A 26,321-nucleotide genomic window follows, 5' to 3' on the forward strand; every position below is an offset into this window, starting at 1 on the left:
CCAGCCAGCCTTTCCTGTTCCTAGACATGCCTCTTTTCTTTTGAGAGAAGCATTCCGTCAGGCAAGTCCTTACCTGTAGTCTGAAGTGGTACAGCCCAGACACCAGTTGACTTCCTCAATGCAAACCAGGTCTAAGCTTCTACACAGTTAATGCAGAAAACGCTCTTTTGTTAGTAATCAGGAATCAACCATGAACAATAATTTCAAGGTGGCGCGGGGGGGGGCGCTGTAGTGGGAAGTCACCACCAGATGCTGTTCAAGTGACTGCTCCATCATTATTTGGGAACAAATGTTTTTAGGCATTTTTAAAAAGCGAGAATTGTAGAGTGCATCGACGTCGAGCAACACAGTAGCCAAGTTGGGCAGATTGTGCAACAGTTGGAAAAAACAAGGGAAAGATTACATTCTCTCCCGTTTGTTCACTTGCAAACTGCAATACAACCCCAGAATACAAATTAGGAAAGAGGGGACAAAAGTAAAGCGGTTGTGTGTGAAAGGAAGTCCCAACCTGTCCTGTACGTGGCTTTGGGGACTAATTGTGGGTCTTGGTTGAAGGTGCATGTGTGGTTGGATTTTGTGTGTTTCTTTTTGTAAGCTGTGGCTTTATTTGCTGGTTCTTTGACACTCTAGTCCATTTATTTTGATTATGTTTAGTGTGCCTGCTAAGAGCCATCACGCTTTGAATACTCTTCCATACATATGCTGGGGCTGTTGAGAAAAGGCCTTTTAGCCTGCAAGAAAGTCCAAATTTGAATTCTCTTCTCTATTATTAGCATTACAGAAGAACTTCTCAGAGCAGCATTGCTAATAATACTTCTGCTCTGCAAGGCAGAAGCAAAGATTTCTCTGTAGACATTTTCAGTTATAACCATTATAGTGGAAAACGAGGAGTTAATTTATTAACCTAACCTGTATGACAAAGCTATAGTAATGATAAAATGGAATAATCTTCCTACATGCCATCCTGAGCTCCTTGGATGAAGGCCGGGACAAAACAGAACAATAAATACTGTGATCTTGGTTTCTTCAGTACATCCTTGTACATCTCCAAATGGAAGACAATTTTCCGCTCCCCCCGCCCTTATCTATCTATAGTCAAACAGGTAATAGATTAAATCAACTTTTTCTAAATGCTGCTTTTTTTAAAAAAAAAAAATGCTGCCTCTAAAATTAAAGCACATCTTTGCCTAGTTTGTTGAATTGCTCCATCCCCAATACTTTAATTACAAAGCAAAGCCTAAAGATGATCGAGATAGTAAAAATCCAAAACTTGTGAAAGAAATAATTGCCTAGTCCAGAAGCACCTGCTCTCCCAGTTGCCCATCCCTTTCATTAGTGTCAAGAGTGAATTTCATATACACCCCTCTGCATTTAGTTACTACTGCATTTTGTTAATTGTCAATAGCAGTTGTGAATGCTATGTAACAATGATCTCTAGAGGTGGGGAAGGAGAGGAGCAATAATATATACACCATCCAACTCATGCCATGCTCATAATTCAAATCCAGATTTCTATCTGACTGGCCATGTCTGGTTCACATTATCACATACACATTTATAAACTATGTGGAATGTTGCATTAGAGACTCTTCCTTAACCAAACAAAAGATAGAATCAAAGTGTTTCACAATTTAGAGGCAGAAAGCCAGATTGTGGCAAAGATTCAGAGTTTGCACAGTGTTTTGTTCACTTACTAGGCCTTATCTGAATCCCTTTTCACTGTAGGCCTTGTGCCCCCTGAAAAACCGCTGCTCTTGAAGGGCGGAGGATGCTGCATCCAATGTAGCACATGTGGGATGCAACGGGCCAGGAGAAATGCGAGATTTTCTGTGAATGCATGAACGTGTTTTCCATTGCTGCATAGGATTGTTTGGATCCTGGCCTTTGCTTCAGAAAATCATATTTTGAACACTGCAGCACAATATCAGTTTCTATCCTTTTGCTACAAACAGTAGTTTTTATGTGCCAATATGTACAACTCATTCTATCTACTGGAACATAGGAAACTACTTTATACGGAGTCAGACCACTGGTCTATCTAGTTCAGATTGTCTGCACTGATCAGCAGCAGCTTGCCAAGGTTTCAGGCCTCTTTCCCAGCCCTACCTGGAGATATCAGGTACTGAACCTGAAACTTTATTTTTTTACATGCATATCCCACATGCATATCCCACTACCTGTGAGGTAGGCTAGGCTGAGAGATCAGTGACTGGTCCAGAGTCACCCAGTGAGTTTTATGGCTGAATGGGGATTTGAATGTTCTGCATGCAATGCTGATTCCTACCACCGTGCTTGTGTGCTGGGGCAGGTTTGTGCCCCCCCCGGCACCGAAGCAGGCATGGTGGCCGCCATCTTGGGTCCCCCTCCACGTGACCAGGACTGGCCAATCGGGAGAAGGAGGTGGGCTGACTGGGCCTGGCCGCCTCCATTCTGGGCAGTCTCTCCTCAGCCGGGCTTCCACAGCTGAACTGGAGGGGCAAGTGGGGCCCACATACTTCAATATGGCATGCAAAAAAAGTGAATAGGGAGATTGGGAGGGCGATCACTGCCTTGTGTGGCAGGGTTATCCAGCATCCTGACATTTGGGTTCAGGACGCCTTGCTGTAAAGGGGGGATGGAGTAAATTTGACTGACCAGGGGAACGGGTTGTTCCTCTGGGACTTGCAGTGGGGTATTCGGGAAGTGCTAGCAGGCTGGGGTAAACAGGATTAAACAGAGGTTTGCCCCACTTTTGTGGCAGGAGAGTGCAGGTGTTGGGTAGGTAGATGGAGTAACGGTGTTTGGCTAGAGGGCCATTTGGGGTGAGGGGGGGTCAAGGAACAGCCAGGGTTTTGGCGGCCCGGAGGGCTTGGAATGGCCCCTGCTTGGGGGAGGGGGTGGCTCAACTCACCAACTCAGAGCTTTGGCGACTTGGCTTGGCAGTGGGTTGGGCCGCCCTCCCCTCAGCGGGGTAAAGAGGTGAGGAGGAGGTCAGGATATGGCACCTGACTGAAACAGTACCCAGCCCTACGCCCTGGTGTGGGACAGCCCTCACTAGGAGGCAGCCCCACATGGAAAGAGTACCCACACTCTGGTTAGGTACCTTGTTGAAAGTCCTGGTCCGCTATACATTAATACAGTGGCCCTAATTTACTCCCACCAAGCATGTCCTGTCTTCATTGGGGTCTGGGGGCACAAAGCAGATACTCTGCCACTGAGCTACAGCCCCAGCCTCTGCCTGCCCATTCAAGTTTGCAATATCCTCCCTTTTTCTAAACCTTCTTGAAAGTAATTATTCTAGAGGCATTGATGGTCAGATCTGCAAAACATCCACAGGCCTAGTCTCAGAAGCAGATAAACGAGTTAAACTCCAACAGTTCAGATCCTGTCAGTTTGTGTATACTGAAAGAGCAGCCACCCAAATATTTATACAGATGGGCAAAACTTCAGGAATGGTGTCTCCCCACCCTTCTCATGGGAGAATTCTGCAACCACCACATTTTTTTACATTCATCGTTGGATTTAAACTAAACTGTCCAAGGATAAATTTAGGGACTCCAAGTGAGTGAAAACTGAGTTTGCCATGGCCTAGTTCTCTGTAAACCTGTGCCTGGGTCGTATCACTTCAGAACATAAGTAAATCCTGCATACAGAAAACCTGCATGTCAGCCAAATGGTGCTAGACTACATTTCTCCCAGACAGGCTAGTTTTCTATGTTCATGGTATTTTATTTTTTTTAATAGAACATTTAAATTGTACAGGCATCCCTCTGTAGTTTGAAGTGGCACAGTCCGGACTCAGGTTTACCAAATGAACCAGGATCCTGCCACTATCCACAGAACACACTTCTGTGAACACAAATTATGCCTTGGAGAAGTCAATGAAAACAGAAGGAAACCATGAAACAAAAAAATGAAAGACATTTCCTCCAGAATGACCTTAAGGGATGAGAAAGTTCACCATCTCAGCAGCACAAGAATTCCATTCTCCACATGAGTACATCTCTGAGAAAGAAAAACAGTGTCTGGCTTTAAAAAGAAAGGGCAATCCAGCAATGCTAAGAAGTTGCTGCTCCACTCATGCTTTAGGGGACTTATTGTCCTGAAAATAATGATTTCAAAACTGTGGTGCACTCATCAGTAACCTCTACGCTTGACAACTGCAATGTGCTCTACATGGGGGTGCCTTGAATGTAGTTTGGAAGCTTCAGTCAGTTAAAATGCAGCTGCTAGATTGGTCTCCAGAAGAGTTTCTTGCAGCAACCATATTAAGCCTGTTTTAAAAACAGCCGCACTGGCTGCCAACAGGTTTCCAGACAAAATACAACGTGCTGTTAACAGCTTAGGACCAGGCTACCTGAGAGAGTGCCTTCTTCAGCATGATCCCCAATGCACATTAAGGTCCTAGAGAAGGGCCAGGCCTGGCTGATGCCAGCTCATCTGGCAGCATCTTGAGATTCCGCCTTTCCTGTAGTCACTCCTGGGTTGTGAAATGGGCTCCCTATAAATATTAGAGGCTTCACACCATTACCAGCATTTTAAGAAGTCCCAAAGATGCATTTTTTTCAGCCTCATTTTAATTTTTAATTGTTTTAATGCTTATTAGCTTGTTTTTATGGTTTTTATTCACCTAGAGTCTCTGGGTTAGTACAGACATTTAATGAATAAATATTAAACCTCATGATCAACTGCAAGAGATCTTCAACAGTTATACACTCTCTCTCTCTCTCTCTCTCTCTCTCTCTCACACACACACACACACACACACTCTCTCTCACACAAAACTCGCTGTTTATTTACAGGTCTGTTTGTTAAACCTTTCATTTGAAATTCAAAACTGGCACCCACACCTTTGAGGCAGTATATCACATGTATAATCTGCCCATTCTCCAAGGAGCTCAGAGTGCACATAGGGCTATCCCCAAAGCAACCCTGTGGAACAGGGCAGGGCAGGGCAAGAGTCGGCATGAACCCAGGTCTTCCCAGAGTGTGTCTTGGTTGCCCTAGAAAATGAAGAGAACAGCAAGGAACAGTACGCTGAAGGCACCCAAATCTACTTCTCCTTTTAATCTGTATAATCAGGAAATGGCATTCATTCCCTAAATGCCTGCCTACAGGCAGTAATGGGCTGGATGAGGGATAACAAATTGAAACTGAATCCAAGCAAGATGGAGGTGCTCATTGTAGGGTTTAGGAATCTGAAGGATGAATTAGATCTTCCTGTGCTGGATGGGGTTACACTCCTCCAGAAGGAGCAAGTACACAGCTTGGGAGTACGGCTGGACCCAGCCCTCACCCTGGTATCTCAGGTCGAGGCTATGGCCAGGAGTGCTTTCTATCAACTTTGGCTAATTCGACAGCTACATTCATTTTTTGAAGAGGACAACCTCAAAACAGTGGTGCACCAGCTAGTAACCTCCAGGTTTGACTACTGGAATGTGCTCTACGTGGGGCTGCCTTTGTACATAGTTTGGAAATTTCAGTTCGTTCAAAATGCAGCAGCTATATTGGTCTATGGGGCAACCCGGAGAGACCATATTATGCCTATTTTGAAACAGTTGCACTGGCTGCCAATATGTTTCTGGGCAAAACACAAAGTGCTGGTTATTACCTTTAAAGCCCTAAATGGCTTAGGTCCAGATTACCTTAGAGAGTGCCTTCTTCTGCATGTTTCTCACCGCATGTTAAGGTCATCTGAGGTGGTCTGTCTCCAGCTGCCACCGGTGCGTCTGGTGGTGACTCAGAGGTGGGCCTTCTCTGTAGCTGCTCCTGGGCTGTGAAACGCACTCACAGCAGAAATCCGTAATCTGAATTATTTATTGGCCTTCAGGAGAGCCCTCAAAACATATCTGTTTGGCCTGGCCTTCCAGGGTTTTTAAATTGTTGTAAATTGTTTTAATGTTGTAACCTGGTTTTTCAGGGTTTTTAAACTGTTTTGAATGTTTTAACTGTTATTGTTTTATGGTGTTTTACAACCTTTGTTTTTAACTGGTAATTTATTTTAATTGTTTTGTTTTAATGTAAACTGCCCTGAGCCATTTTGGAAGCGTGATATAGAAGTTGAATGAATGAATGAATAAATAAATAATAAAACAAACTCTGGCAAAAGAAATGCAAGACGACTATAAGGTATTTTAAAAGAGTTTGAAGAGCTTATAGCTAAACAAAGACTTCTTTAAGTACAGCAGAAGCAGAAAACCTGCCAGACAGTGTTCTCTCTAATTTTTTTCCATCTGTGTATGGTATGAGTTCTGTTCTGGGCAGCAGTATCAAGGCAGTGTGTGCACACATGCATTCAGAATGGAGCCTTCCTGATTCAACCTGAGCGGGATCTAAAATTAACTGAGTGGTCATTTTTTAAAAATGTGTGAGCGTGTGCATGTGCGCATGCCTTAGAGTGAACACTGCTACCAGGGAGGTGGTTGGACCCTTAGATGATGAGGGTGTGAAAGAGATTATTAAGGAGGATAAGGAGATTGCAGAAAAGCTGAATGAGTTCTTTGCATCTGTCTTCTTGGCTGAGGATACTGATCATACACCTGCTCCGGAACTGAACTTCTCAGGCTTGAAGGCTGAAAAACTGAGCCAATTTGAAGTGATGATAGAGGATGTTCTGTCTTAAAAAACTAAAAATTAATAAATCATCTGGGCCAGATGACATCCACTCAAGAGTCCTGAAGGAACTCAAATGTGAGATTGCCAACCTCCTAGCAAAAATAAACTTGTCCCTACAATCAGGCTCTGTACCAGAGAACTGGAAAGCAGCTAATGTAACTCTGATTTACAAAAAAGAGATCTGGGGAAAAGGGGACTCATGAAACTATTGGCCAGTTAGCTTAACTTCTGTGCCGGGTATGCTTTTTTGATAGAAAGCATACTTCAAGGACAAAACTGTTAAACATACAGAAGAAAAGGCCTTGTTGAAGGAGAACCAGCATGGCGGTCTGCAAGGGCAAGTCTTGCCTCACTAACCTTTTGGAGTTCTTTGAGAGTTTCAACAGGCATTTGGATAAAGGTGATCCCATTGACATAGTATACCTGGACTTCCATAATGTTTCTGACAAAGTTCCCTACCAAGGCTCTTGAGTAAACTTAGCTAAAGTAAACTGGAAAGGGATAAGGGGACAGGTACATGTGTGGATTGGTAACTGGTTGAAGGACAAGAAACAGAGTCAGGGTAGGAATAGGTAGACAGAAGGAAGTAAGAAGTGGTAGGGTCCCCCAGGGATCTGTACTGGGACCAGTGCTCTTTAGTTCATAAATGATCTAGAAGTTGGGATAAGCAGCAAAGTGGCCAGATTTGCAGATGACACTAAACTATTTAGGGTAGTGAAATCCAAAACAGACTGAGGAGCTCCAAAAGGATCTCTCCAAACTGGAGGAGTGAGAAACAAAATGGCAAATGTGGTTGGTTCAATGTAAGCGATGCACATTGGGGCAAAAAACAACCACCCCCAACTTCACATATACACTGATGGGGTCTGAGCTGTCAGTGACTCAGAGAGATAGGAACATAGGAAGCTGCCATATACTGAGTCAGACCCTTGGTCCATCTAGTTCAGTATTGTCTACACAGACTGGCAACGGCTTCTCCAAGGTTGCAGGCAGGAATTTCTCTCAGGCCTGTCTTGGAGATGCTAGGGAGGGAACTTGGAACCTATATGCTCTTCCCAGAGCGACTCCATCCCCTAAGGGGAATATTTTACAGTGCTCACACATCTTGTCTCCCATTCATATGCAACCACGGCATACCCTGCTTAGCTAAGAGGACAAGTCATGCTTGCTACCACAAGAAAAGCTCATGGTGGTCATGGTGGCCAGTTCCTGGAAAGCGTTGACTCAGTGCACGGCAGCTGTGAAAAATACAAATTCCATGCTAGGGATCTTTAGAAGGGTATTGAAAATAAAAATGCTAATATTATAATGCCCTTACACAAATCTATACTGCAGTCACATTTGGAGTATCGCATACAGTTCTGGTCACAATATCTTAAGGGGGACATAGCAGTACTGGAAAAGATGCAGAAGAGGGCAAACAAGATCATCAGGGGCCTGGAATACCTTCCTTATGAGGCAAGGCTATAGCATCTGGGGCTTTTGGGTCTGGAAAAGAGGCAACTACCGGGAGACATGATAGTGGTGTAGAAAATTATGCATGGAGGACAGAGAGTAGACAGAGAAATTTCTCTGTCTGCTCACTCTCTCTCACACAACACCAGAACTAGGTGTCATCCCATGAAACTGAAGGCTGGGAAATTTAGGACCGACAAAAGGAAGTACTTTTTCACACCATACATAATTTATCTGGTCACCACATCTAAAAAAGGACTTTGTTGAACTGGAAAAGGTGCACAAGAGGGCAACCAAGATGATCAGGGGCCTAGAGCACCTTTCTTATGAGGCAAGGCTACAACACCTGGGGCTCTTTAATTTAGAAAAAAAGATGACTGCGGAGAGACATGATAGATGTCTATAAAATCATGCATGCTGTGGAGAAAGTGGATAGAGAGAAATTCTTTTCCCTCTCCCATAACACTAGAACCAGGGGTCATCCCATGAAATTGATTGCCGGGAAATCTAAGTCCTTTTTCACACAACGCATAATCCACTTGTTGAATTCTCTGCCACAAGATGTGGTGACAGCCAACAACCTGGATGGCTTTAAGAAGGGTTTGGACAACTTCATGGAGGGAGAGGTCTATCAACAGCTACTAGTTGGAGGGCTGTGGGCCACCTCCAGCCTCAAAGGCAAGATGCCTCTGAGTACCAGTTGCAGGGGAGTAACAGCAGGAGAGAGGGCATGCCCTCAACTCCTGCCTGTGGCTTCCAGCGGCATCTGGTGGGCCACTGTGCGAAACAGGATGCTGGACTAGATGGGCCTTGGGCCTCATCCAGCAGGGCTGTTCTTATGATGGAATTCTCTAACACAGGATGTGGTGATGGCCACTAGCTAGGATTGCTTTAAAGGGGACTTGGACAAAATTTATGGCGGTCTGGTCTATCAATGGCTACTAGTTTGGTGGTTATAGGCCACCTCCAGCCTCAGAGACAAGATGCCTCTCAATGCCAGTTGCAGGGGAGCAACAGCAGGAGAGAGAGGGAATGCCTTCACCTCTTGCCTGTGGGCTTCCCAGAAGCATCTGGTGGGCCGCTGTGTGAAACAGGATGTAGGACTAGATAGGCCTTGGGCCTGAGGTTCATGATAACATCAATGAAGCCTGGGATGCTGCCAGTTGTCAGTGCAGGGATTCCAGCAGGGATGTTCTTAAAGCAAAATTAAAACTCTCACATTCTGGACTTATTCTCAGTCTTGTAAAAAGTATGTAGGTTAAGCAAGTTTGTTTATTTTGCATAATTTATTTTTACTAGTCAGAAGGGAGCTATGCAGGGCATAGCTCTTTTGCCTCTGACCTCTGGAAAAAATCTTGCTCCTCTACCCACCCTGCCTCTAAGTTTTTACAGGCATTGCTTACACGTTTTTGAAGCCTATAGCTGCAGCCAGAACAGCTTTTAAAATGCCTTTAAAACAAAGAGCTGAGATTATGAGCATGGCAAATTCTGGGTCCAGTACCAAATTCTACAGTTGTTCCTCTGGGATCACTTTTCCAGTGGACTCTGTTGCAACACTGGAATCCTACTGTGCTCAGAAACACTTGCAGAAAGATAACAATACAACAGGTGTGGCTGATGTGTATCTTAAGGCAAGGTCACCATTTAGGAAAAGCAGGGGAGCAGGAGTCCACACATCCACTTACCACGTTGCCTTTGCATTCTGGCAAGTCTGGAGAGAAGAGCTGGTCTTGGAGAGGAGAGCTGGTCTTGTGGTAGCAAGCATGACTTGTCCCCATAGCTAAGCAGGGTCTGCCCTGGTTGCATCTGAATGGGAGACTTGATGTGTGAGCACTGCAAGATATTCCCCTCAGGGGATGAAGCTGCTCTGGGAACAGCAGAAAGTTTCAAGTTCCCTCCCTGGCTTCTCCAAGGTAGGGCTGAGAGAGATTCCTGCCTGCAACCTTGGAGAAGCCACTGCCAGTCTGTGAAGACAATACTGAGACAGATAGACCAATGGTCTGACTCAGTATATGGCAGTTTCCTATGTTCCTATGGCAAGCATGAGGAGTTGCAACACCATCCTCCTGAGCTTGGAAGGACGCAGGAGACTGTCCTTGCAGTCATCCTGCAGTTCTGGAGAGCCCCGAGCACCTGACACGCACAGGGCACAGTCCCCCATGGCCCAATACTGCCTCCAATGCTCTTTAACATCTACATGAGACCACTGGGAGAGATCATCTGGAGATTTGGTGCAGCGTGTTATCAGTATGCCAATGACACCCAAATCCATCTCTCCAAGTCAACATGCCTAAATGCCTGCCTGGAGGCAGTGATGGACTAGGTGAGGGATAACAAACAACTGAATCCAAATAAGATGGAGGTACTTTTTGTACAGGGTTGGAACTTGGGAGACGATTTTGATCTGCTGGTTCTGGATGGGGTCACATTTTCCCAGAAGGAACAGTTATACAGTCTGGGAGTGCTTCTGGACCCAAACCTGGTTGGTGTCCCAGGTTGAGGTGGTGGCCAGAGGTACTTTCTATCAGCTTCAACTGATACACCAGCTATGTCCATTTCTTGAAATGAACAACCTCAGAACCATGGTGCACATGCTGGTAGCCTCCAGACTTGACTACTGTAATGCACTCTATGTGAGGCTGCCTTTGTACATAGTCTGGAAACTGCAGTTGGTACAGAATGCAGCAGCCAGGTTGGTCTCTGGGTCATCTTGGAGAGACCATATTACTCCTATATTAAAATAACTACACTGACAACCAATACATTTTCAGGGAAAATACAAGGTGCTGGTCATCACCTATAAAACCCTAAACAGATTAGGTCACGGGTATTTAAGAGAACATCTTCTTTGCCATGAGCCCCACCACCCACTGAGATCATCAAGAGAGGTTCATCTGCAGTTGCCACCAGCTCCTCTAGAAGCTACACAACGATGGGCCTTCTCGGTTGCCACCCCAAGACTCTGGAATGTTCTCCCTGCTGAAATAAGAGCTTCCCTATCTGTGACAATTTTTAATAAGTCCTTAAAAATTCATTTATTCACCCAAGTTTTTAAACTTGGTTTTAAGGTTTTATTTTTCTTTTCTTTTTGGTCTTAATTTGTTTTATGTTGTTGTAGACCACCCCAAACTTCTGTCTCTGGGTGGTTTACAAATTTAATATATAAACGTCAATGACAGTCCTACCCTGCTCTGGGAGGAGGGGGAAGGTCCTTCACCTCATGCTGCATTTTGGATGTCCTCAGAGACCCCCAAGCTTCCCATGACCTTAGTCCCATCCCTCTCCCACCTGCCCCTCAACTTGAGGTTGCTACTGGAATAAAACAAGGAAGCCCTATCTATGTACATCACCTTGTACTCCTTGGAAAATGGACAGGGTACAAATACTGACTCACAGATATTGCTAAATTTCAATGGAGCAGGATCCTGGTGGTCACAATTTTTGGCTGCTACAATAACTAAAATTGGAGGGATTTGGACCCCGGAACAATTGTCTTCCCCTACTCATGTTTAAGACAAATGTGGCAGTTGTTACTCAAGAACATCCCCCTCTCCACGGTTATTGTGAGATATAAGAATGAGTGACCACAACATCTGTTATTAAATTTACAAGCAGTGTATTTTAACTTTAAATATAGCAAAGAGTTGGTCTTTGAGCCAATATGAGAATCTGCCCCCATTTTACATTTTTTTCCTGAATGAAGCTAGAACTTTATCCATTCAGGGTTTTTTCCTTTCTTTTGCAGAGAACTCATGTGTGTTTCCATCTGCTTTGTATATAGTTACCCATTTTAGTTTAACATCTGCTTCTGTTTGCTTCTGCAACTTGGCAGGCTTTCTTTCAGAACTAAAAATCTTCTGCCTCCTCTTCCATAGCCCCATGACTGCAGCATAAAAACAAGTGGACTCATTTTAAGGGAAACCACTGCTATTTCCCCTCCCATAACGAATATTTCCCATCATGTTTGATAACGAAAGCCACCTGGAACGCAGAGGGGGCTGAGGTAAAGAGAAGTACGCTCTCTCAGCTCCTTTTGGGAAGAGTTTTCATTTGCCTCTATCTTTTGTTTGGTAGACAGCATCACAAACCAGTTCCAAGGCTACTCAGAGGGAAATCACAGCAATCTACTTTCCCACAGCAATGCTCTACAGAACATTTCACAGTTGTGGTCTGTTATGAAATGAAAGCAGAGCAACACATGACCTATTCTCACACTGCTGCCTCAGTCACTGGTAACATTTTTGAAATGTTTTTCTAGCTCCTTTATGTGCCAAGAACATCCTGTCATCTAAAAGCTTACACCAAGCCTGATCAGTTGGTGGCAAAGCATAAAGCCATTAGAGCTTTGGGGCTCTACAAATTTCTACCAAACAAGCCCAACCCGCCCCCCCCCCCCAGCTTATCCAGTATCATTTGCCAGCTTCTCATAAATAGTTTATTCAGTCATATTTTACATTCAGCAATTGGAAGCGGGGGAGGGGGGGTTGGCTTGGTTTGAATATTGCCTGGGAAGCTGTGGCAGCTTTCCAAAGGAACAAACAAGCAAGCCCAAAACCCACACTATCTAACATAGCATTATGCTTTAGAGGTGTCAAAAGTTGACAAGGAAGAGTGACAAGTTTAAGGGGCCCCAAACCAACCAACTTATTCTGTACTTACTAAGGATGCGACACACACGACAGCTACCCCACGTGAACAACCCACAAAAGGGACTCAACTGTATGAAGAAGAGAGGAAGAAAGCAGTTTGTTTCCATACACAGAAACTTGCATGTGTTCCTACTATGTGTGTAATGAAGGGTGGCATGGGAAGGCACATTGCATATGCTCAGAAGCACTCTGCGTCCATATTTTACAGGGTTCAACCACAGCAAAGACGGGTTTAGATGCAAACCCCGAAGGAGCCTTAGTGCAAATCACGTTTGCTGTATATGAACAATCAGCAACAAACCCAGACTGGCTCACTCTGAAGTCTTGAAGGGGAGTATCAGAAGTATCAAAGAGAGCTAGCATGGTGAAGTGGTTAGAGTGCTGGACTAGGACTGGTGAGACCCAAGTTCAAATCTCCATTCAGCCATGAGACTAGCTGCGTGACTCTGGGCCAGTCACTTCTCTCTCAGCCTAACCTACTTCACAGGGTTGTTGTGAGGAGAATCTTAAGTATGTAGTACACCACTCTGGGCTCCTTGGAGGAAGAACGGGATATAAAATGTAAATAAAAAAATAAGATCAGAAGCTTTGAGGAAACACCAAAACAATTTCAGATCAAAACGCAGGTACTAGATAATTCATTTCCCCATACATATCACTTTAAAATACAGAAGTTTCTAAGGGATCCAGTTTCCACTTCCAGCTCTGTCATCACATGAGTAATCATCAATGAGACCTTAAGTTTATGTATGGATTCAGACACTGTTCTCCAGATACCATGTGTAAGTACTTTCTGGGTCATACAGGGTTTCCAGTGGGTCTGGTATTTAAGGAATTGTGTGTTCCCAACTACCGCTCTAAAATCAGTGATCACCAGTACTTGAAACCAGCTCAGAACTCCTACACATACAAGTAACATATTGTATCTCTGTTACTGTCTGAACTGACAGAAACTACAACTTTAAAAAAAGTAATAGATTTGTTCTCAGCAGTATAAAATTGGAATTGTAGATTTGACAGACCATTTGGTTCAGAAGAAGAATGATTTTGTCAACAAAATATAGATACAAATGGATGCCGTTGGTAATAAGGTGAAGGGGAATTTATTGTAAGAAATTCAGCTGAATGATCCAAACTTAGCTCCTCCACAAATAGCATAATTCTACATAGAAAAATATGGCATAGAAAATAGCATAGAATAAAATAGCATAGAAAAAGGATAGAAAATCTTTTAAGAAATAAAAGAATATTCCAATTGTGTGTCAGTCTTTGTTTGGTGCCTTGCTTTGTTGTACTAATGTTTATAGATACTAACAGTGTGCAAACCAAACCAATCAAGGTCCAGAGTTGTCGTTTTTAATTGTTATGGCTACGGGCCTCAAAAGCTGAAAGCAGCCTGGGCTTCTCTGCACATATAGACTCTGAACTGTTCATGTTTTCTAATCACATGAAAGTACAAGTTAATAGTTTACTCTTTATTACTCCACACATTTTACACCGAAGCCATGGTTAAAATTATGCTGTATGATCAAGAGTCACATGATGCAGCAGTTACTGGACAATACCAGTTCAGACTGCAGCAAGTGAGATACTGCAAATTCAAATGCTCCTGTACAAATACCTTTCCCCACAGACAGACGAGATGACTGGCAGAGAAAAGGCTTCCAATCTCTTCCCTACACTACTACTTAGGGTAGAACACAAATGCTTGACAGTATTCAGGCATGCCCCCTTGGTTTTACTACGCCTCTCATCTGCAGGGGATAAGAATGTTAGATAGAAATTTGATACTTAGGAAATGAAGCAAAATGCACTTGAATCCTAGGAGAAAGCGGCAGTCTTTAGTTATCAACTAGTATAATGAAGATGGAGACATTAACAGTCTGCAAACCAAACCAATCAAGGTCCAGAGTTGTAAATTGTCTACTTGCATTTGCAGTAACCAAAGTGAATTTCATTTTTTATCAGTGCAAGTCCTCCACTTACAAAACTGCAAAGTCAACCACATTTTATAAGCAACAAATCCACCCAAAAGAAAATCACTATATACTCTCCTTTTGGCACCTGAACAAAGGAAAGTTATTAGCCTCCAGATCAAAGCCTGCCAACAAAACATACAACCCATACCTATGTATCCCATGTGTGCATAGGAATCCTTACATTTCACATATAATGCCTCTTCATGGACACTGTGCTGTTTAGTAAATACCAATTATTATCCACTTGGTGGATACGTCAAACTAAAACCATCTATTTCTGAAACACTTTAGGGCATAGAATTAAGTGTTATTCTCCCAACAACTCTGTAAGAGGTTGAGAGATTGCGACCTGCCCAAGGGCATCCAGTGAGGTCATGGCTATACAGTGATGTTCCAGAGTTCGGCTACATCACTAATTAGTATTGATCTCTATCAGAGGCTAACAGTAAGGTCACATACAGGCAGACTACTGTATATCGCTGCTCTAGAAAGTTTTACATAACAAGCAGGGCAGGAACAAGGCTATCTGCATGCATTCTGTTTTCATTCCTCTCCCTACCCCCCAACCCCCAGATCCTTAAGGCAGCAAAAATAAGCAATTTTAATATATCATAAATGTAAATTCAGATTGATCATCTCTATCCTTCATCTGCCATCAGATTCCTCTGGCTACTAGTGGCTTGTTCAAGTATTACATAGAAAGAATGCAACTTACATCACTTGGAGAAAATAATTAACAAACTGGGTGGTATGGTATTTAAGTCCTGCTAACTGGGCAAAAGAGTACCTTTTATGGTAGTGGCTCCCTTTGGGTCAAAAAATCATTTTCTCATTTTTATTTTATTTATTTATTTTTTACATTTTATATCCCGCTCTTCCTCCAAGGAGCCCAGAGTGGTGTACTACATACTTAAGTTTCTCCTCACAAGAACCCTGTGAAGTAGGTTAGGCTGAGAGAGAAGTGACTAGCCCAGAGTCACGCAGCTAGTCTCATGGCTGAAAGGGGATTTGAACTCGGGTCTCCCCGGTCCTAGTCCAGCACTCTAACCACTACACTATGCTGGCTCCTTTATTTTTTTATTTTATTTTATTTTCCGATAAATAAATCACTGTGAAATTTTTGTTGAAAAACTGTTTACCAATATTTTAAATGATAAGTTTGAATAATATATGTCCATAGCAATCCAATTTAAAACTCCCAGGTTTCTGAAGGATAGACTGAATTAATAGGCAGTTGCTGAGAATAAATATGGGATACAGCCCAGTTCACTTGTTATTTTCTTCCACATTAAAGAGAAAGGTGCACAAAAGCCTGAAACTTGAGCATTGAATGGAGATTTCTTCCCAGAACCAAACACCCAGACATGCTCCCAAAGACACAGAAGACTATTTTTGAGGAGGATGGAGGCAGAGGCAGTGTTCCCTCTAAGGCATGTACATGTGCATGCGCTCACAAGTATTTTGATGTCTGCTCAGTTAATTTTAGATCCCACTCAGGGAAGGTCCCACTCTGAATGCATATGTGCACACAATGCCTTGATACTGCCACCCAGAACAAAACTCATTCCGAACACGAATGAAAAAAATTAGAGAGAACACTGGCTGGGGGAGAAGAGACAAATTCAACCTAGGAATGATAATGTTTACATATATGTTAACTGCTCCTATCATCACGCTTTAGCTTAGGAAATTAAGCTATTCTCAATAAAGGAAAACAACAAGTCCTTCCTTATCACAGTCCCTTTAGAAAAGCTTTACAATAAAACATAAGCCTTTGAACACCACCATACCAGTAACAGCTTTAAACCTACGCAAATTCCACCCAGTTCAACTTCTGGTAGCAATTATACACCATACATTGCTAGCTTTTCTCTCCTCGTGTAAATTATGTCTTAGATGTTTTGATACCACACGAGCAAAAGCTTAAGTGTAGCTTTGTTTCTGTTTTTCACTCTGAGTGTTTCAAACATTAGCACTGGTACAATTTTTCCCTGAGCTAATTACTCTTGATGGAAGTACCAACCACTGACAGCAGGCTTTTGGCTATGTTCCAAGGCATCAACATGGAACTGGAATACAAATCAACTAAGCTTGCCATTGCAACAAAACCTTAACTCTGCTTATTTTTGTTACCCTACATGTTCATACCTACATGTGGTCCCAACACTCATAATGGACAGTATGTGTGTGTGTGTGTGTGTGTGGTTTTTCCTTCTAATATTAGTTCTACTTCTTGGCCAGGGTACAACCAAGAGATAGAAATCAGCCTTTCAAACAAAGGATAGAAATCAGCCTTTCAAACAAAACTTCGTAGGCTAAAAATTTTTAACTAGCCTTTCTATCCACAACATGTCTATGCAATTTATTTGTGGACTGAAAGAGAGAAAAATGTAATTCCTACTCACCAAAATCAAGCAGGCAAGTGTTTATCTACAAGCCTGTTTGAGCTGGCCTCCATATCATACTCCAGCAAGAACAGATCACATACAGCCATCATTTTTAGAAGTATATTCTGCCATCTAGACACATTTTTGTTCACATCTTAGACTGTCCTCCTGTGAGCAGCTTCAAACATTTCCTACACAGAAAGCCTTACCAGGTGGGCAAAACTGTGAACACTGAATATAGATTGTCAAATGTGTTTATGGCACATACATCTAGACTATTTCAGAGCTGTGATATGTAAAATATACAAACTGGGAAGTAATAACAAAACATGAGTGCATGTAGATCACCTTCTCAGTTCACTTCATTCACTCAATTAAGTATTCTCTTTACCTTAACCTCTACTGTGCCTCAGCATTCATTGTTCTCAAAGCAGAACTCTATGGAAGGTCCAATATTCACATAGAGTTCTGGCACATACATACAGGGCTCCCCATTCATTCATAGGAGCGGAGTTTGCCTCTTTAATGCATCTTGTGCAACATTTTCAAAAGCATCCCTTGCAATGCTCTCCCCTTGTGAATGTTTTCCTTTGGGAATATTTTCTTCACAAGACATTAACTGTTTTGTGTACATGGATCCCCTATGTTTCAACTATCCGTTTTGTCACTACTAGAAGTGGCCCTAGGAACAATATTGCTCAGACATCCATCCATCATCTCCCAAATTAACGTTAAATTACAAGTATCCCAAGGAATATTGAAATAATTGTGCATATAAATGATGCCAGAATATATGATAAGAACTTCAGTTCATAGCAACCCATCTTTTCCATGTCAGCAGAGAATTCTGTAGCAGCATGGAGCAATGGTACTAGGGAGGAAAACATCTAAATAAACCCTTAAATTAAATAATGATCACAGATATACATATCTATGTAACTACTGATTTAAAAAACCCAACATATGCATGAGAACATGGTCAATATATCAAGCATGTTGGAGTGGCAATTGCTTTAGTAGTAACCCAGCAGTACTACTAAAAAAAAAGCAGAAGAAAAAAATGATCTGTATAAATATTTTCTGTCACTTCATGGCAATTTTTGCAGACTCCATTGCTGAGATCCATTGAAAGAATTTGCATCTAGAGTCAAAGTCCAAATACAGAAGCCAGCCTTTGAAATCCAAGTTCTTACTTGTGTGGTAGTCTGAACTAAACATGTGTTAGGCCCTTTCACAACCCAGAATCCCACATGACATTTACTATAGGATAAGAACATAAGAAGAGCCTTGTTGGATCAGGCCAAAGCCCATCCAGCCCAACATCTTTCCTCATGCAGAGGCAAACCAGGTGCACTTGGGAAGCTCACAAACAAGGAAAACAGGGAAACTGCCCTCCTTTGGTGCTCCCTAGCACTGGTGTGTTCAGGAGCATGCCACCTTCGGATGGCTGCAAACAACCAACAAACCCCCCAAAAAGACAATGTCCAGATGGTAAGAGAAAATGCTTGTCTGAACGCCCAAATTAAAAGGCCATGAAAAGTACATTACCCTCTGCCCAACTGAACTGTCAAATGCATACAAGGCAATATGAATTTGGTTAACCACAGTATTTCACTGAGGGTAATAAGATTATACAATGTATATGATTACACACAATGTATATGCAAGCAGCTGTATATTATGTATATAATATTCCAAGCCTGCTCAACAAGACCATAATCAGTTCTTTCAGACTCCACGTATCAAGATACAGAGCACCCTCTAAACTTTCCATCTGACATTCCAAACACACAGCAAGGCACAGTTTAGCGTGTGCTTTATAAATGTGCAAATTAACCTTGAACTGATTTTACCATTCAGAGACACCCACAGGGTTGGCTTAGAAAGCCTTCCCTTGCTTCTGTCTTGTTTAGATGCCAACATTTACACAATTAAGGATTTGCAGTGGCCAAAGACATCTGGCAATTCAAACAAAACACTGGCTGTGTTCTAGATAAGATAATGGCACACACAGTAGTTTGACAATTAGCTTTTTAAAAAAGTATTCTGAAAGAGAAAAAATGGTTGCTTGTTTTAGTAAACACCAAGCAGAATTTATGGCATATATAAAACTGGAGTATCCCAGGGTTCTGTGAAAAGAAAGACATCCCATTCTTTCACAGGGCTAAAAAAGCAACGAGAGAGACTGCTCACATGAGTCTGTTATTCACCATGGACATTCACCCATCTTGAGTGAACTCTTATCTTCTACACAGCCTCACTGACTTCTGAATAACCACTTGTGGAATTCAAAGCTAACAAACACTTTAAGCTAGTATTACCTAAATAGTGTTTGTATGATCTAGCCAAGGCATCATGGTATATGGACACTGCGCTCTCTCAGCATTGCTAATAGCAAGCAATGCCATGAGTTGCCCCTCTGGGACTTCAACAGAAATGGTGGATATTTATAATCATGTTAACGTAGGTGAAGGGGGAAACTCTGTTTAGCCTTGGTACAATTACAGAATAAAAGCCATTATCATGACTGCTCATTATTCCTGGTGTAGACACCATCATCAACTAAAAAAGCTAACTTTAGGCCCAGTTATTCTGTCTATAGTTAAAGCTTGACAAGTTTCAAAGAAAAGATCGCCTATTAAATCACAAGCACAACACTATCTCAGCCACTAACTACGGGTAACATTTCTGCTGATCAGACTTCTCCATCCCCACTGAGGAGGTATTAAACTCATAACCTCCCCACTAAAGAGAAGTCTATATAAATTCAGAGCACCACACTTTGAATGACAGTTCATCATTTATTATACATATTTATACCTCACCTTTCCATTATTGAATTCTCTAAAATTGGCATTAAGCAATAGCTATGGACCATATGGAGATACAGACAATTGAAAATTGTAGCTTCTTCAAGTAACTGTTGCACACACACTTCTTCAGAAGTTACCCCAGCTAACTGAGCAGGAGACCTTTTAAAGTGGTGATTCTCTTATATTTAACGGGGGGGGGGGAGAAATGGCCCTATACAACCCACTACAGCATCCTCAAGTGGTTGCTGATGTCTACTGCGTATTTCTTTTTAAGGTTGTGAGCCAGTTTGGAATCAGAACCATCTTATTTATTGTTCTGTGTAAACCACTTTGAGAACTGTTGAAAAGTGGTATATAAATATTCAAAGCAGCAGAAGTGAGTACCACTGTTTTCACAGAGGCACTCTTACCCCTGGACTTCCGGGCTGAATGGTTGGCAGGTTTGGCTTTTTTAAAGCCAAACTTTGGGTTACGGCCCATTTGACCCACGAGTACACCCCTTAGGTTCTGGCAACCGGCCCGCTCCACAGCCCCAGGGGCCGCTTAAATCTTATTTAGTGTGTCCCGGATGGTGTGGTCACCCCCGCCGAGCACGATGATGCTTAATTTGCGGGCGCGGGGGGGAAGGGGGCTCCAAAGGCCTCTAGGTCCAGGCTCCAAAATTACCTAGGCGAACCTCTGCACTGATATATTTCCAAATAGGAATTTACACACTTACTTAAGATTAAGTTCTATTACATACAATAAGACCCACTTGGGGGGAACAAGCAGAGGCTTTGTTGAAAGTATGCCTATGGCTACTCAACTATACTTATTATTGAAGCCCAGCTGCTGATCTGCTGCAGAGTCAAGCTAAGGGAGCCACTTTGCAGAACCCTGAGGTATTCTGCAGGGCAGGAGTCCACTATAACGCTCAGACACTCACTACAGCTGGAGAAGAGTGGCTGGTGGATGTCCCGGCAGCATCCCATTCCTTGGGCACAAACCACATGCGCAGCATCTAACATGCCTTTTGGGTGTAAGGACAGCATTCCAGGAGTGATTGATCGCCCAAGTGCCACCCTTTTATTTCAGACACACAGTAGTCATTAGAGACCATCCACCTTTAAGGAGTGGTGCAAACCACCTCTCCCAACGCGCCGGTAACACAAGAGTGTGCCTGGTGCTGGGAAGACCGAAGTGGTGGCCATTACTCTGCATTCCTGAGTGATCTAGAGTGTGCTAAGGCGCAAGCTCGCTTGCAAGACGAGACGACTCCCTTTCACAGACGGTCCCTGATGCGAGCTAGCACCGCAAACTGCGTTTAACCCGACCTTGCCACGAAAAAGGACCCCAGCCCAGCGGGTGGACACAGGCAGAGATCGAAACTTTCCCTAGGCACGTCCTTTCTTTCCCACAGCTACAACGCGGAGCTTCCAATGCATCCGCCTCTCCAGCTCGGCTAGGGAGAACGTGCGTGCCGTCTCTGCCCCTGCGCTACTGCAAAAGACCGGCAGCCCCAGCTTGCTACTCACGGAAAAGCGCTCCAGGTCCGTAGCTGCCATGCCTGGGGAGACCGGAGAGCCAAAGGGCGAGGCGAAGGGATCCTCCGCTCTGGATCTATAGCTGGGAAGCTGCCTTGCTGGTAACCTGCACTCCTCCCAGGATTGATGCAACTGAATGAATCCAATATGGCCACTTCCTGGAAACACCCCCTGACAGGCTGGGAGAAAAGCGGGGCGCCGCCCTCGCCCTGAGCGCCGCGGGTGATGCCAGCACGCCGAGGAAATCGGGGTGACCGCTTTGCAAACGCAGCTATAGCCGAGCTCCTGGGCGTGAGAATTCCCCCCCAGAGATGAAAGGGAAAGGGGGAATTGCCTAGTTGCTGCTGCCCAGCATTCTATAGGAAGGATGCTGGGAATTGTAGTTCCTTAAACGTTAGTGCCACTATATAGATAGAGGGGTTTTGGTGAGATTTTAGAGCATCATTATTAAAGGTAAGAGCTGGACTGCTGTAACAATAACAAAGGATATGTATCTATGCAGTGTGTGAGCAAAATATTTTGCATACATTATCACAGATATAATCCTTACACGAACTTTGTAAGAGGGAGGCCAAAATGATCAGCAGCTTGCAGATAGGGCACCACCACTGCTGGGAGGTAATGGCTTGCCAGAAGTCACCCAAGCAGCATGGAAGAAGAAGCAAGATTTAAACCTGGGACTTCCTGGTTCACCGTTCAGTCTCCTACTAGGGATCCCCAACCTTGGGTCCCCAGACACTGTTGAACTACAACACCCCCACCACCTCCAACCCAAATAGTCTTTGTAATGGGATGATGGGAGTTGTTACAGTCCAGCAACTTCAGGGGACCCAAGGCTGGCAATCCCTATGTTAGCCATTACTCTAAGTTAGGGGTAGCCAACTGGATGACTGGGAATCTCTAGATGATTGGGAATTGTAGTCCAAAAACAGCCGAAGAGCCTCAGTTTGCCTCCCCCTTCGTTCTTGTAAAGGAAAGATCATATCTCTGTTTTAGGCATTCTAAGCTCTCCGTGAATCGTTTTTCAAGCTCTAAGGCACCCAGGGTCTCATCCTGAAGGCCGAGGGCACTGGGAGTGTTTTCCAGTCTTGGATGTTGCCCTTATTTCCAAGACTGGCCCAACTACACAAGCAACCCAAGCAGTCCCTGAGGGCAGCAAAATGTTTAAGCATGCCAGTGAAGTATGGTGTGTAATCCAAGACAGGCGATGCAATGAGATGTGGCCTTCAGCAGCATCTACTGTAATGTGACAGAGCCTCCTCAGGCCCACCTATCAGGCCATGCAATACACCCTACAAACTGAGCAAAGAGGCATCTTTTTAAAGTGATGGTTTTTATATTTAGCAGAGGGAGAGCAACCAGCTCTATCCAGCCTTAACATGGCATCCTTCCAATGGTTGTTGCTGGTGTCCTCCTTGGTTTTCTTTTTAGACTCTGAGCTCGTCAGGGACAGGGAAACCTTTTATTTCTTTTTCTGTATGAACCACTTTGAAAATGTTTGTGTTGAAAAGTGGTATATAGATATTTCTTGTCATAGTCATAGCCACTTGGGGCAGCAGAGCATCTTAAACTGGCACGGCATAATTCGTTACTCAGCTGAGTGCTGAAAGCCATGCACTCGGACATTGTTCACATTCCCTGTTGTGTGAGCCTGGGCAGCTTTTCTCAAATGTATGAATGTAAGTGCAACTGGAAGGACCTCCATGAAGAGACACATTCCCATATGGCTCTTGCTAGTCTATTTGAGCTAGCCACAACTGGAATGGGGAATGCCTATCCAAATGTGTAGTGTGTGAATGATCAGCACTTGGATTCAGAGTGCCTGTCACTTCCAGACCAGTTATATATATATATAGGCTGGCAGCAGAGTAATTGCTGGATTCTAGAACATGATGTTTAAAAAATATGCATTCTGTTCCTCAGTTAAATACTCCAACAGAATACTCGTTTTAAAGAAAAGTCAGTGGGACCTTATTTTTTGTATGAAGCTTCTAGACACTTGTAAGCACAATCAGAGGACACACACACACTAACTATCCTGCATTCCCACAGGGAGCAGTCTGCAACATCTTCACACACTGTCATCTCAAACACTATACTCAGGGAGGGAGAAATCATATAGCGGGACGTTGTAGCTAGGCAGATGAAGGAGCAGGGTTGTTCTAGACTCAAAGGTTCTCACTAAGTTCTGCGCTGTATGAAGCAAGGCAAATAGACTGCAATCTAAAGAGATAAATCCCCAGCAGCAAGGGATAGTTTTGGTTCCCCAAAAGAGAGGAATGCAAATGACTGTAACCCTGCATGTGAAACAAAGGGGAAAGTAAAGCTACTATGAAGGGGATGCCTTTCTTATTGCATATCAGCTAAGATCGGCTGGTAGTAGTTTTCTTTTGTCCCCTAGTAGTCCAATCTAATAGTGTTCATGAGTAATACAACCTCACTCTATTTTCTCCCATATAACCACTAGATGGTCTAACATCACCAACAGGGATCCCATGGAGGGCATGATCTGTTTCTCAGCACCACATACACAGAGCTACATTGCACCTCCTGCAATAAATAGGCCCTCCTCCCACAATTATCCTTCACAGTGATGTGGTTTTCCCTACTGTAATCACAGGAATGTGTGGCTACTGGGTTTCAGGAGATGTATCCGATAGTGCATTAAGCCAGGGGTCTGTCCTTTCCAGCCCTGTCTGGAGATACCAAACATTGAACTTGGAACTGTTTGCATTGGGGCATAGCAAGGTTGGAGTGGGCCCTAGGATAAAACATAAAGATGAGTTCCCCTCACGACCTTGCCAGGGTCCATGGCAATGATATGCTCCCTCCACCAAATCTTTGCTGGAGAAGAACTGTAAGGGCATGATGAAAAACACATGTTTGGCATACACTTTCTCTCACACCTATGCAAATAATATTACACACTCCCCATGCATGTAGAAATTTTCACACACACACACACTTGCTTCCACACATTTCCTTGGCTCAGAAACGTTTGTAAACATATTGAAGCTAAGATGAGTGAGTCCTTCAATCAGGAGCCACAGTAAGTTGGGGAGGGGGAGGGGGAAAGCAAAGAGTGAGTGTTTGCCCAGCCATGTGTTCTGTTACTGAGCTATTTCCCCATCGCCGGTGACCAAGACCAGGGATATGTGACTCACCACTAAGAATAACTGGGAAGAAATAAAAATACAGAGTTTGAAAATCAGATATTGTCAGTAGCAGATTAACAGAGAGGCAGGGTAACCATTTGCCTAGGATGGCAAAATTTGAGGAGTGGCAAATTTTGCCACCCCTCTCTGGGGGCGGCAGCAGCAGCCTTCCTCCATGTGGCTGCTCAGCAGAGAGGTGAGAGGCCTGTGACATGGGAGGAGGGAGGGGAGCTGGAAGGAGCTTGCTGCCCCCTCCCAATAAAAAGAGGAACTTTCCCCTCCTCGCCTCCCAGCCTCCCTGCAGCCACCACAGCTGCACCCCATCCCACCCTCGCTCTCTGGGTAAAGATAAATACTTGGGTAAAGAGGAACTCTCCCCTCTGAACAGCACAGCAGCATTTTTAAAGAAAATTCAAAAGGGAGGGAGTTTCCCCTCGCCCCACTTGCCACAGCCTACTGCTGCCGCCGCACAGTGGCTTTTTTTTGTGTGTGTGTTAAAGGTAAAAGGGCAGCAAAAGCCTTTTTGCCTATGGGCGGCAAAAAGGTCAATCCACCCCTGGATTTTGCATAGAGCTTTGAAGAGAGCAAAATTAGAGTAATTTAAAACAAGTTCTATCTTTACTAGTGTAGCTGAAACATCCTCTGACCATTTTTGTGAGGTGTTTTATAATGGGCTAAAATCTTCTAAAACCACTATCTTAATGTGGTTTGGCGCATGCATCACTGCAGTATAGAAGATACTACACTCTGACCTTGAGATTCTGTCAAGGTGATCAGAGTGATCAAATCTTAAGCTTCTTGATTTAAAGTCTAATTATATTATACATCTTGGATCTGTTGATTTCATTTTCCTGTATTAAGTGTTATGTTTTTCAGTTACCTTTGGTTTCAGCAAGTAGGGTATTGACTGATCTTGCTACAGTTTATCATGGTGGCTTCCAATGAAACAGCATCAAAATGGCCATAAGCCACTCATTGGTAGTGAGTGGGACAGATCACTTGGTTCCTTCTTTCCCATCTTCAGTCAAGCAATTGTATTAAACATTCTGGGACCAAGACAGACCTAGCTAGTTCAGCATCTGTCCCTACCATGTCCCACCATTGTTAATGGACTTGCTCCGAGGGAATTGGCAAGTACCCCTTGCTACATTTTGGGCTTGTGTGGGGGGATTAGCAAACTTGCAGCAGTCCACCTCAGAATACATTTGTGCAAAGCTTAAGTTATGGGAAGAACTGAACAGAGAGGTTAAAGTTCAAAAATAAAATCAGGTTTATTATAGGGTTTAGGGATACAGGAAAAGAAATAATGGTTAATAGGCAACAATATTTAACTTACAAAACTAGCAGATTAAGATATTAAAAGGACTATGTTACAGCTCACAAGGAAGCAATTTGGCTTGAGTTTCTGAATTATGTTCACTCAAGGCTGACTAGAGAGAAGCGGTCTTTGGAGAAAAACAGTTCTTGGATTTCAGAAGAAGCAAGAAGGAAAGAAGTGAGAGGTTTGAGAGCAGGGGTTAGCCACTACCTCAATTCATTCAATGGGGTGTTTGGATCCTTGTGACTCGGTCATTACCGAGGGACTTCTCCAGAGTAGGCAGGAAGCAGGAGTGGGAATCCAGGGACCAGGCAAGAGTCTGGGAACCAAGAAGAACCCAAGGAGGATCTGATCTCGAAGGACCAGGATCTCGCAGTCATGAGAGTAAGGTTAGGGGAAAGGGCTGGTCTGGAGGCGAAAAGCAAAGCAGGAGCAAGAGTCAAGGCAA

At 43.6% G+C, this 26,321-nt stretch overlaps 1 protein-coding gene across 5 annotated transcripts in view; it reads right to left on the bottom strand.

Annotated features, from left to right (window-relative positions):
* Positions 1 to 21,706, bottom strand: part of SEPTIN8 (septin 8) — a 97,776-nt gene extending 76,070 nt beyond the window's left edge. For 2 of the 5 annotated variants that reach the window (XM_053288092.1, XM_053288089.1), the window contains exon 1: positions 21,392 to 21,704. In XM_053288092.1, coding sequence (XP_053144067.1) covers positions 21,392 to 21,421 — 30 coding nt within the window. In that variant the 5' untranslated portion in view covers positions 21,422 to 21,704. Of the gene's footprint in view, positions 1 to 21,391 lie in introns of all 5 variants that reach the window. The other 3 variants (XM_053288088.1, XM_053288091.1, XM_053288090.1) reach the window with 3 other exon arrangements.
* Between the last annotated feature and the right edge of the window lie 4,615 nt (positions 21,707 to 26,321).

The sequence above is a fragment of the Hemicordylus capensis genome, chromosome 2 (genome assembly GCF_027244095.1).
Source record: "Hemicordylus capensis ecotype Gifberg chromosome 2, rHemCap1.1.pri, whole genome shotgun sequence".
Lineage (NCBI taxonomy): Eukaryota > Metazoa > Chordata > Lepidosauria > Squamata > Cordylidae > Hemicordylus > Hemicordylus capensis.